General features: G+C 42.5%; 1 protein-coding gene across 5 annotated transcripts in view; it reads right to left on the reverse strand.

Annotated features, from left to right (window-relative positions):
- The window catches only part of TMEM135 (transmembrane protein 135), a 414,783-nt gene that overhangs the window by 115,272 nt on the left and 286,349 nt on the right, over nucleotides 1-13,162 (reverse strand). For all 5 annotated transcript variants that reach the window (XM_081152635.1, XM_081152630.1, XM_081152632.1 and 2 more), the window contains one exon: nucleotides 9,426-9,503. In XM_081152635.1, the coding sequence (XP_081008761.1) occupies nucleotides 9,426-9,503 (78 nt within the window). The remainder of the gene's footprint in view (nucleotides 1-9,425; nucleotides 9,504-13,162) is intronic.

The following is a 13,162-nucleotide window of genomic DNA, read 5'->3' on the forward strand; positions in this document are numbered from 1 at the left end:
CCAGCTCATACTTCCCCAAATTCAGTCATTTTCTCTCTCTCTCTCTTTCTCCATCTCCTTCCCCTTCTTCCCTTCCTTTCCCTATTGTCTACACATGTGTGCATGTGTGCGCACACACACACACACACACATACCCCTGCACATACCTACAGAAGCAAATACCACCATTGGGTGGTAAACACACAATGCAATATACAGATGATGTATTATAGAGTTGTACACTTGAAATCTATGTAATTTTATTATCCAATGTCACCCCCCTGAAATTGAATAAAAAATAAAAATTTAAAAAGCAAAAGCTCAATTAAAACAGTTCTTCTTAAACCTTAATGTGCATATAAATCAACTGGGTGTCTTGCTATACTTCAGATTCTGATTCACTAAGTCACGGTGAGGGCTCAGATTCTGAATTTCTAACAACTTGCAGATTGCACTGCTGCTGGGCCATTGTTAAAGTCACAAGGGTAACCAGGAACTAGGTCACCTAAGTTAGTCTTGTAGCTCAACCACTACCTCCCTTCAGACCTTGAGTTACTTCATTTCCCTGTTTGGGCCTCTGAGTCTTTATCTGTAATATGTGAAACTAGACCCCACAAGTCCAGAGATTTTATTGAATTCTAAAAGCATGGATGGAGAATCGAAATCTATTGACTGTAGTTAACAAGATAAACTCCATTTCTGTGCAGTGAGCAACAATGATCAACTAGGATTAGTAGTGATGCTGAAGTGTTCAGAACACTATCTGCAGTAGACATGGGTCCAGAAAAACACACATTCTTAAAGCATTGGGCCAGGAACAAAATCGGCCCAGTTAAAAGACAGTGCTGTTTTGTGAAGTAATAACAGTTTGAAATTACTTCTTTTCTCAGTGGGTCTGTAAATGAAATGATAGCCACTGGAAAGACATTCAGAACAATCACTAAGTAAACAGTACTGCAACAAAACCCAAAGATAAGGTTATTCCAAGTCTAATGGTTATTTTTATAGCCTGGAAGAAAGGTGTATAGAGCTATTCTGTATTTTTCCCTGGTGGATAGATGACACACAAGCTTCATATTGGTTTTTATTTTCCTGTTATGGTGGTAGAGTATGAAAGAAACAGGACAAGGCATGTAATACTAAGATTTGGGCTCAAGTAAAAATTATGCCTCTTACCAGTTGTGTAATTTTGCTCAAATTATGTGAGCCTTCATTTCCTTATTGGTTAAATGCAGACAGTAATAATGTATTTATTAACATATTGCTTGGGGGATTAAATTAATTAATGGGAACAAAAACTTAACAATGGAAATGCCAGAAGAAGAGAGGAAGGAGAGAGAAATAGTGGCCATTATTTTGTACAAAGGAGTTGAAAATGGATCACTTCCTATAGCTCCCTAAAAAATTTTCAATTGCCCCCATTGTCTACAAAAATTTATTCTCAGCCACGGCCACCACACTCTGGCCTTTGCCTGCACTTCTAGCCCACTTTCTGATGTAGCATGTTGGCTCTCTATTGACAGGCATAGGGATCCAGGTTGAGTGAATGAGTTACTAAATGTTTAAGGGGTTTAAGAAGAAAGTAAATCTACCATTTAGAATTGCCTACCACATACCAAACATGAAGAAAATCATATAGTACATGAAGTACATCATGATCAAATTGGTCAAGACCAATGATAAAAATAAAAATCTTAAAAGCAGCCACAAGAAAGAATACAAGTTACATGTAAATAGGAATAAAGACAACAATAACAGAAGATTTTGGAAACAATACAAGTAAGAAAAGGGTGAAACAACATTTTTAAAAGACAAAAAGAAAATAACTGTCAACTTAGACTTCTATACCCAGAAAAATATATTTTACAAACAAAACAAAAACAAAAAACAGCAAATCTTTACTGCAAGAAATGTTAAAAGAAGTCTTTCAGGCAGAAAGAAAATAATACCAGAGGAAACTATGAATCTATGTAAGGAACAAATATCTTTAAAAATATAATTGACTATTTAAACCAGGAATCAGCAAACTATAGCCCACAGACTATGCTATGGTCTGAGTGTTTGTATCCCCCCAAAATTCACATGTTGACATCCTAATGACCAAAGTAATGTTATTAGAAGTTGGAGCACATTTGGAGGTGCTTAGGTCACGAAGGTGGAACCCTCATGAATGGAATAAGTGCCTTATAAAAGAGGCTCCAAAAGGATACATAGCCCCTTCTACCATGTGAGAATACAACAAGAAGTCTGTGACCTGGAAGAGGCCTTCACTTGATCATGCTGGGACCTTGATCTGACTTCCAGCCTCCACAAGTGTGAAAAATAAATTTATATTGTTTATAAGCTACCCAGTCTATGGTATTTTGTTACAGCAGCACAAATGGCCTCAGACAGACCAAATCCTTCTTGATGATTATTTTTTAAATAACGTACTATTCTAGAATTCAGTCATGCTCAATTCATTTACGTATTGTCTATAGCTTCTTTGAGCTATACTGGTAGAAGTGAATTTTTGCAACAGAAACCATATGGCACACCAAAACCTAAAATATTGACTATCTGGCACTTTATAGAAAAAGTTTGCCAACACTTAGTTTAAACAAAAATAGTAACAATGCAATATGGTATTAATAATATATATATAAGTGAAATGTATGATAAAACAACAAAAAGGTAAGGAGAGAAAAAAAAAATGAAAGTACATTGTTAAGATTCTTCACCATATGCAAAATGGTATAAAATTAGTTGAAGGGTGTAATAAGTTAAACATGTATGCTATAAATCCTAAAACAACCACTAAATTAATGAAAGAGAGTTATAGAAACAAGCCAACAAAGATATGAAGTGGAATAATACTCAATCCAAAGGTAGCCATGAAAAGAGGAAAGGGGGAAACAGAACACATGAAGCAACAAAGAATAAGGTAGATTTATACCTAACATATTAACACTTATGCTGTATATAGTCTCGACACTTCAATTAAATGTAGATATAATTACATGGGATTTTAAAGAGCAAGCTCCAATTATATGCTGGCAAAAGAAACACACTTCAAATATAAAGATAGTAATAGGCTGAAAGTAAAGAAATGAAAAATGATATACCATGCTAACTCTATTCAAAGGAAAGCTGGAGTGGCTATATTATATGAGACAAAAGACATTTCAGAATGAACAATATGATCAAAGATAAAGGTCATTTTATAATAGTAAACAGGTTAATTCATAAAAGGACATAACAATCTTAGACATTTACTCATGCCAAAACAGAGCTTCAAAACATATAAAGCCAAAACTAATAGTACTGAAAGGAGAAATAAATTTATAATTATAGTCAGGGATTTAGGGAAATGCAATCAAAACTACAATGAGATACAACTTTACACCTATTAGATTGCTTCAGTTATGAAGAAGATCATCCTAAGGATAGGTTGGTGAAGATGTGGGGGAACTAGAACTCTCAGACTCTGCTGGTAGGAATGTACAATGGTACAACCACTTTGGAAAAGTGGTTGGTAGTTTTGCAAAAAATTAAGCATGACCTGCCTGCCATTTGACCTGACACTGCACTCCTCGGTATTTACTTAAGAGAAATGAAAGCATATGTCCATACAAGGGCTTGTACAAAAATGTTCACAGCAGCTTTATCTGCAATAGCCCAACACTGGAAACAACCTGAATGTCTATCAATAGATGAATGGATACACATACTATGGTATATGCATGCAATAGATAGTAATCAACAATGAAAATAAATGAACTATTGAAACATGCTAGAATATGCATGAATCTCAAAATAATCATGTTAAGTGAAAAACAAAAGAAGACAATGTTCTATATGATTCCATTTATATAAAATTCTATTGAATGAAAACTAACCTTATAGGGACAGAATGTAGGTCAGTGTTTGCCTAGGGACGGAAGTGGAGGTGAGCAGGGAGGAGCTGATGAGAGGAAATACAAAGCTGCCAGAGGACAGTGCTAAGAGTAATGTCTTGGTTTATTTCTTCATTGTGGTGGTGGCTTCATGGGTACATGCTTATGTCAAAACTTACCAAATGGTACACTTTACATATAACTTATATTATCAATTACACCTCAATAAATCTGTTTTTAAAATGTAACAAATCACTGGTCTATGTCAAGTTCAGCCAAAGGTGGCTTGAAAGGGCTCACAATGCACAATTGCTTTGTCTGCAGAGTGGCACAGATCCAGTGGCTCCACAGTGCTCCTGGTCCGTCCCACTGTCCCCTTCTGGTGCTGGACAGAGTATTTGTTCTAAACACCATTTTGCTTCCTGTGAGGTCATATACAGCTTCTATTCCTCTCATCTGAGGAGTGTGGTAGGAAGAAGTACTCCTTACCTACCACCGTCTTTTCAGGGCAACTCTCTCTGCCAACACCAAACAGACTGGGGGAAGAGCCACCCACAGCCCTGAGAGGTTACCAACGCCTAAGTGACGCTGATTATGTAAAGGCTTGTTCACTACGCAATCATTTAGGAAGTATCCATATAGGCAAGAAAAAAATCTTTAAAAAAAATACCAACAATATAACCCATCATTATATTCATTTTTTATCAATCTACTTCCAAACAAGAAGAGGTACAGTGTATATATTAAGACATTAGAATAAAATTATAGATATCTTTGATCTAAAATAATACATAGTATCTGTACCCTCCCTGTATCTAAAGCCTGGAAAATTCATTGAGTCAATAAATGCTGCACCGTCCACGTTCTACACCAGGTACACACAGGAGGCAATACTTGGTGCACCTCCAGGTCATGAGTCAGTTGTCAAAATACCACTTACACATTAGTCAGAGGAAGGCAAGACCCAGCTGTCAAACTGGAAAGAGAAGTGATCATTCCAGGAATTCCAAGTTCCATTGAGTACCCATAGAACCACTTCCTAGTCTCAATCGCCCACAAATTATTGACTTTTAAAACTGATAGCACTTTCCCTGGCCTGTGTGGCTCAGTTGGTTGGGCATCTTCCTGCACACTGAAAGGTTGCCCATTCGATTCCTGGTCAGGGCACATGCCCAGATTGCAGGCTCGATCCCCTGGTAGGGGGCGTGCAGGAGGCAGCTGATTGATGTTTCACTCTCACATCGATATTTCTCTCTCTCCCCCACTCTCCCTACCTCTCCCTACCTCTAAAAAAAAAAAAAAAAAAAATCCATTAAATATTTTTTTAAAAACCGATAGCACTTAAATTGTGATGTGTGACACAGTAATCTCCAATATGTTCTGTGTGTTCTTAAAATATAGATAGAAATCCACTCATCTACTGATGGGCACTTGGGCTGTTTCCAGATCTTAGCTATTGTAAGTTGTGCTGCTATGAACATAGGGATGCATATATTCTTTCTGATTGGTGTTTTGGGTTTCTTAGAGTATATTCCTAGAAGTGGGATCACTGGGTCAAATGGCAGTTCCATTATTAATTTTTTTTGAGGAATCTCATACTGTTTTCCACAGTGACTGCCCCAGTCTACATTCCCACCAGCAGTGTACTAGGGCTCCCTTTTCTCCACACCCTCACCAGCTCAGTAGATGAGTGGGTAAAAAAGCTGTGGTACATTTATACCGTGGAATACTAAGCAGCTGTAAAAACTAGGACCTCTTGGGACAGCATGGTTGGAACTTGAGAGTATTATGCTAAGTGAAATAAGCCAATCAGAGAAAGCCAAGTACCACATGATCTCACTCACATGCAGAATTTAATGAACAAAATAAACTGATGAACATAATAGATCCAGGGACATAGAACCACGGAGCAGTCAGATGAATTTCAGGGGGAAGGCGGGTGTGGGGGAGATTAACCAAAGAATTTATATGCATAGATGCATAGCCCACGGACACAGACAATAGTGTGGAGAAGGCCTGGGGGGACGGGGGCAGATGCCAGCTGGAGGGGATCAATGTGGGGGAAAGGGGGTCATCTGTAATACTTAACAATAAAGATAAATTTAAAAACAATTTTTTTTTAATATTAGATAGAGATCTATCTAAATGATACCAAGGTGATGATAGTATCATTCATCTCATGGTGGTAGGAGAATTTTAAAAAAAAACTTGACAGATGTTTATAAAAGTGCTATCCCACAGCATCTATGGGCTCTCCCTGATGTAAGGAATATGACAGAAAGGGGATTTTCTATATCTGAACTGATAGCCAATAAATCTATTCACAAGCTCATTTTTCTTGACATCTGAAAAGGGAGATTCTGTATTATCACTACATAATGTATTCAATCACATTTCCATTTCTGAGCGCAGATGAGAAGGGGGATGCCTGGGATTCTAAATTAATTCCTTTTATTCCTTTTCAAGACACAGTTTCTGTGCTACGGAAAGGTACGGCTACTCCCTTTTCATTTCTTATTTACAAGTCAAACTCCCTGTCCTAATCATCTCCAGCTTTTTCTCAACATTAAAAGGTTTCAAAGAAACTGAAGTTTGGCTCTTCTTTCGCCAAGTGCCTACTGCTTCGCTCCTTATTTACTCATATTTACTTTGGAGTTCCTACCACTGTGTGATTCTGACTGCTAGTCCAACACGGTCATTAAAACTCTTTGATTGCAAGTAGTAGAAATCCATCCCAATTTAGCTTATGCAAAAAGGGAAAAGGGTTACGGCGGCAGAGAGGAAAAGGGGGGCAAGCTTCTCTCCTTCTCCTGTCTTCTCTCCCCCTCCCCCATCCCCCCGTCCCCCCCTCCCCCTCTCCTCACCCTCTCTGCGTGTGTGGCTCATCTCTTTCTCTCTGCTTTGGCTCTTCCCCATTACACAGAGAGCGTTTCCCCACAGGCCTGTGGATGCAGCCCCAGGACACTCCGGGCCGACATCCTTCCAGCTCACGGCCAGGAAGCAGGACAGCTCCCCCCACCTCCAATTCAAGGGATGCCCGGAAAGGACTGATTCCTGTACCCCACGGCCGAGGTGTTATGATTTTCAGCCACCACTAGAATCACATGGTTTGGGTGAGGAAGGACCCATTTTTCAGAAAGGAAGAGAAAGGAAGGAGAGAGGGGCAGAGAAAGAGAGGAGTGGGGAGGTCAGGCCACGCAGACCCACTCAGCCAAGAGCCGGAACTGAGAGAGCCAGTGCACCGCAGGCGCCCGACTCACACCTGAGGCTGCTTGTTCACCGCACAGGCGCCCACGGCCACCCTGAGGGTGACACCGACACCGTCCAGGCGCCCACGGCCACCCTGAGGGTGACACCGACACCGTCCAGGCGCCCACGGCCACCCTGAGGGTGACACCGACACCGCCCAGGCGCCCACGGCCACCCTGAGGGTGACACCGACACCGCCCAGGCGCCCACGGCCACCCTGAGGGTGACACCGACACCGCCCAGGCGCCCACGGCCACCCTGAGGGTGACACCGACACCGCCCAGGCGCCCACGGCCACCCTGAGGGTGACACCGACACCGCCCAGGCGCCCACGGCCACCCTGAGGGTGACACCGACACCGCCCAGGCGCCCACGGCCACCCTGAGGGTGACACCGACACCGCCCAGGCGCCCACGGCCACCCTGAGGGTGACACCGACACCGCCCAGGCGCCCACGGCCACCCTGAGGGTGACACCGACACCGCCCAGGCGCCCACGGCCACCCTGAGGGTGACACCGACACCGCCCAGGCGCCCACGGCCACCCTGAGGGTGACACCGACACCGCCCAGGCGCCCACGGCCACCCTGAGGGTGACACCGACACCGCCCAGGCGCCCACGGCCACCCTGAGGGTGACACCGACACCGCCCAGGCGCCCACGGCCACCCTGAGGGTGACACCGACACCGCCCAGGCGCCCACGGCCACCCTGAGGGTGACACCGACACCGCCCAGGCGCCCACGGCCACCCTGAGGGTGACACCGACACCGCCCAGGCGCCCACGGCCACCCTGAGGGTGACACCGACACCGCCCAGGCGCCCACGGCCACCCTGAGGGTGACACCGACACCGCCCAGGCGCCCACGGCCACCCTGAGGGTGACACCGACACCGCCCAGGCGCCCACGGCCACCCTGAGGGTGACACCGACACCGCCCAGGCGCCCACGGCCACCCTGAGGGTGACACCGACACCGCCCAGGCGCCCACGGCCACCCTGAGGGTGACACCGACACCGCCCAGGCGCCCACGGCCACCCTGAGGGTGACACCGATATGCGCGGCTGCTGCCGTCGAGTAACGGTAGCAGGTGCCTCGCTGCATCCGCCGAAGGACTGCAGTTAAACGACGGGCAGTTTCATTGAACTACGGGTCAGAATTCTTTCTCTAACCTCTTCCAAGTTAAAAATGTTTTCTCAATACCAAGAATTAAGATACAGATAATTGGTAGAATTTATGCTTCAAACAAAATAACCCCTGCTTAAAAGACTTGCTCCCTCCCCACTTCTTGACTGTTAGAATTCCGAGATTTCCGCCACCATTCACTTTACAACTTCACAGAGTAAAACGGTTTCTCTCCTGTTTGCCTTTAAGTCTCCAAACGTTGAGGTTTGAACAGCGATTTTCCAAAACGTGCTTTCAACCCGAGTACAAACCTGTGCGACGTTTCCCGGTGCTGGACGGCGGCCGTGTCCCGTCGCCCTCGGGGGAGGAACGCTGCTGGGGGGTGAGGGCCCGGTGTGCTTTGTATTTGCAAAGCGCAGGAGAAACCCCAACTCAGCAATTGTCACCTTAGGCATGACAGTCCTCTGATGAGTCCTTCCCCAGGGAGTATACCCAGGAGATTCTGTCCCAACTCGCCACGAAAATGGAAACAAAAGGACGCTCCCCAACCTAGACACCCAGAGATCTTGTCAACTTCCACAAGCGGTGAGAACGGAAGGAGCTAAAGACATTTCCTTCACGAACACCTGCCACCTCTTCCAGCACAAACTGTCACAGCAATGTTTGTTCTTTGTGTAAACAATGCATCTCATAAACAACTAAATACAGAAAACAGGAAGAAAGCATTTCAAGAGATAACGTCAGTTTTTCAGTTGACGTTATACTATGAGCATGTTTCACTTAGCTAAGTCTTTGAAAGCATGGTTACGTTGGCTGCAAACCACGGTTCAGTCATATTAATGTGACAATTTATTTAATAACTATCCGGTGTTTGTTTCCATGTTCTTTCTATTATAAACATGGCTATTAAATATCCACACCCATAAATCTTTTTCTACAGCATTATTGCTTTGAAATTGATCCCTAGAAATGGAATTACTGGATCAAAGGAGACAAATCATTTAAAAACTCTTGCTGCACGTTGCCAAATTCCTTCCCAGCAAATATGCATTAATTTTCACTTTTACCGGCAGAATCTGAGATCATTTTCTCTCATCTTTGAAATCGACAGTAGCATTATCATGTGAACAAATATTTTAAACAAAATTTAAGCAAGGTTTTCAAAATAGAAATTTGGAGTGGGTTTATTTTTCACTTACCAGCTGACTTCATCTGCACCATGGCTAGCATCCCAGTAGCTGATGCCGATTTTAAATGCAGACTTTCTTGTCAACAACCTATGTTTATCAAAACAGAAACAGTTAAATTATGGTACATCCGTACTACGGAGTAATACATACACAATAAAAAGATGGAAGGATATACATGTTTCCTTTTTTAAAACTATATGCATTACTATATATAATACCACACATATATATTACTTTGCACATATAGTACAATACCTGTATACATATAGTGTGTGTATATATAGGATTAAATGTTCATAGAAATATAAAGTTCTGAAGAGATAAACACCAAACTACTATGAACAGTCTTAACCTAGAAAGAGTGGAATTTTTAATGGGGAGTGAGCGCGATTCTTGAGATGGAAACTTCAACTTGGACTTTATTACAATAACCACACAGTACTTTTGAAATTATGCCCTAGTGAGAAAAGATACATTTCTAGAATAGGTATTTTACTACTTACTAAGGACATTTTATTTTACAGATTTTGAAGCCATAAGAAAATTTTTCTGGGGATATTAATTTTTTACATCCATCTTTAAGATACTGTAAGATACACCTGTTAAATTTATAAATGAAAATGTGTCATGAGTATATTCTGATTTGATCTTAAAGTACTACCTCTTGGTATCTTTGAGCATCAAGGTAGAAGGAAGCAAAAACATCAAGGGAAACACACTCTGGCTTTGGAGTATACCCTAAAAAGGGAAGGGGGTCAAGAGTCTTCAATAAATTAGGTTTGTTTCTCCCCAGTTTTCCCTTTCTCTCCAACTGGTTCCAAATTTTTAATAACAACCTGAGGATATGGTGCACCTTGGGAATAAGCCAACAAGTGAACAGGCAGGGGCTAGTGTCCACTCTGGGTCCTTACTGAATGGGAAACATTCTCAGAAATAGACAATATTAGCAGTCTCCTCTTTTTATTCTCTTAACTTTCTGTGAGTAACAACGGCTAGAACAGATCAACATATTTTCTTATGGCTACAATCCAACTCCACCAGCTATTTCTGATCCACTACAGTGATTTTGGAGTCACCACCAGGAGGTTTACATGGTCACATGAGATAAATGTTACCAGTGATCATTAGCCCATGCAAAGACAGAAACCATCCACTAAATCCATGCAGGCTAACTCTTTGTTTGGACTGTCCCTTTGGCGGGAAACTACCAACCTGTCCTCTGAGTTCAGGTGCTCTTTTCCAGCCACAGGTCGCATGTAATCCCCTGAGTATTCGACTGCCCTCTCACTTCCAACAAAACCAAAAGAGAACTCCCCATCTCTCTACGCCTCCTCTTCTGTGTTTGAGGAATGCTTATGTCAGGACCCAGGGCAGGCCGCCTCAGAATACCCCCCAGTGGCATGCTGATTACTCTGAATTCAAGTTACTTGACCCACAGCTGGTGCAAGAAGGGCAGGCATGTTGACCATCCCTGTCTCCTTGCATATATAACTTAAATCTCCCGTGAGAAAGGTGCCTTCCTTGCTCCAGGGGAACTGAGAGATAAGCACCCTTTTCTAGAATTATGAAATCCGAGACATAAAAACTTATATGAGCAAACCTTGTTGCTTCTTACTAACTTACTACCCAAGCTCAAACTTTGCTTAGGTTCCTCCTAATGAGCACCCAAACCTGTTTTTTTGTCTTGTCAATTCTTCACAAGTTTATTATTTCTTTGATTAAAAGATATAAGAAGCTGCCTGGTTCATCATTTTTCTGAGCACCATTTATGATCTCCCGTGTGCACAATTAAATTGATTTTTCTCCTGTTAACCTGGTCTTGTGCCAATTTTATTCTAGCCATAAGAACTCAAAATTTCCCCTCCCCAACAGTTACTGTCCTCCCAATTGCTCTAGGTAGAGGCCTTGGCATTATCTTTATTCATTTCACCTTGATATTCTGTATGCAACATGGATTATATCTCTCGGTTCAACTCGGATATGCTTTTTCTCTCCCCAAACTCAAGGTCCTATTACAGTCCCAGATTTCTCTCACCCTCCATAGCTTTCTAGGGAATTCAGTATTTCCCTTGCCAAGATTATTAACAGATTTACATGGACTGTAGAGTAAAATCTAAGTCCTTAGTATAGCATTCAAGGACCTTGTCCACCATCCTTCCAACATCACTGCCAACTAGATGAGCCGCCCCAACCATCCCAACTCAGCAACCAATTCACATTTCTCTAAACATCTCCTCCAAGCCCTACTTCCACGGCTCTGCTTGTGCTGACACATCTACATCCCAGGTTCTTAAACTGAGGAAGGAGGGGAAACCAGGGAACTACTTAACTCTGATCACAATGGTAAGGAGTGAAACATTTGAATTTGAATGAAAATTCAAATGAAGCTTCAAAGAGATGATAAGCCTGTTTCTAACTACTCTCTCCACCACCACTACCAGCAGCAGCAGCAACACCCTAAAAGTTTGTGGTCACTCTCCTTGCCCTCTGGAGTCCTCTACTGGAAATTTTTGAGAAGCACTGATCTAAGTGGAAAGTTTCCAACCGCTCTTTCTGTTTGACAATTTCTGCCCATTATTAAGAGTCAGCTCCATAGCCAGCTCTATAATAAAAACAATCCAAAATCTAAGTTAAAAAACCAAAAGACAACTCCTCCCTTTACTCCCAATACATATGACTTTTATAACTAGTGCTAGGCTCAGGTGGACTTGCTGACTCCCAATCTCCCCCAATGTATCCCAGTAAAGAACAGGGACAACCTGAGTGACATGATTGCTCAGTGGCCATTGCATGCGGGAATACAGCCTTGCCAAGATGCGGGGAAATCAAACTTCCCATATATCAAGCTCCCGGAGAGATTTTATTTGCATGTTAAAGCACTGGAGTCAGGAGGAAACCCCGCTGGGAGAGATGGGAGACAGCTGCCTCCCTCCTCTTTGTATGTAGAGAAAAATTCATCTTCATTCCTCACCTGTGGGGTACCAGCGACTTGCATAAGACAGTTGACATAGCTCTCACCACGTCATCCCAGCACCAGGACTAGGGCACAGGGAGGCCAGAGCACTTAGGTATTTGAGGTATTTCATAAGGAATGTGTCTCTGATACAGAACACTCATGTGTACATTCAACTTAAAATTAATAAAGATGGATATTAAGAACCTAACAAAGTCTATGAGAACTTAAATGTGGCCATTATGTCTTCATTTTTGTATTTTGCTGTTTTTGTCATCTCACCCTCATGGATGTCTGCTGTCAGTAGATTTACCTCCCCCAACCTTCATCACCCCTCCCCACTCCTTGCCATCCATTTCTCTCTTCCAGAAGCCTCATCTAAGTTTTGCCCTTTCGTCCTGATTATGATGTATTGCTGCTCATGAAAACATCATTGTTTTCCTGAGGGGATCTGTTTTCCACAGAGATGCAGGACAGTTACATGTCCTCTTGTTAACAGACAGTTGGGATAGTGAGTCAGCTAACCTGTAAAAGGCATGAAGGAGACATGATTAAGTCATAAATTCTCACCCCCTTGTACTATCTTTCATCAGTGAAAAAATGCAGAAGGTAGCAAATGAACAGTAAGAGAAGTTAATGAGCTTGGCTGCTCTGTTCATGCAAATCAGTCTCCTACTTAATATAGTCATAGTAATCCTCATATCTACTTAACATATTCGTATAACTTCTAGTATTCACTCAAAATATTCATGGAACTTGTTCATTTTCAGTCCCACGGTGGTCACAAAATTTA

This window comes from Miniopterus schreibersii (genome assembly GCF_964146895.1).
Source record: "Miniopterus schreibersii genome assembly, chromosome: 12".
In the NCBI taxonomy this organism is placed as follows: Eukaryota; Metazoa; Chordata; class Mammalia; order Chiroptera; family Miniopteridae; genus Miniopterus; species Miniopterus schreibersii.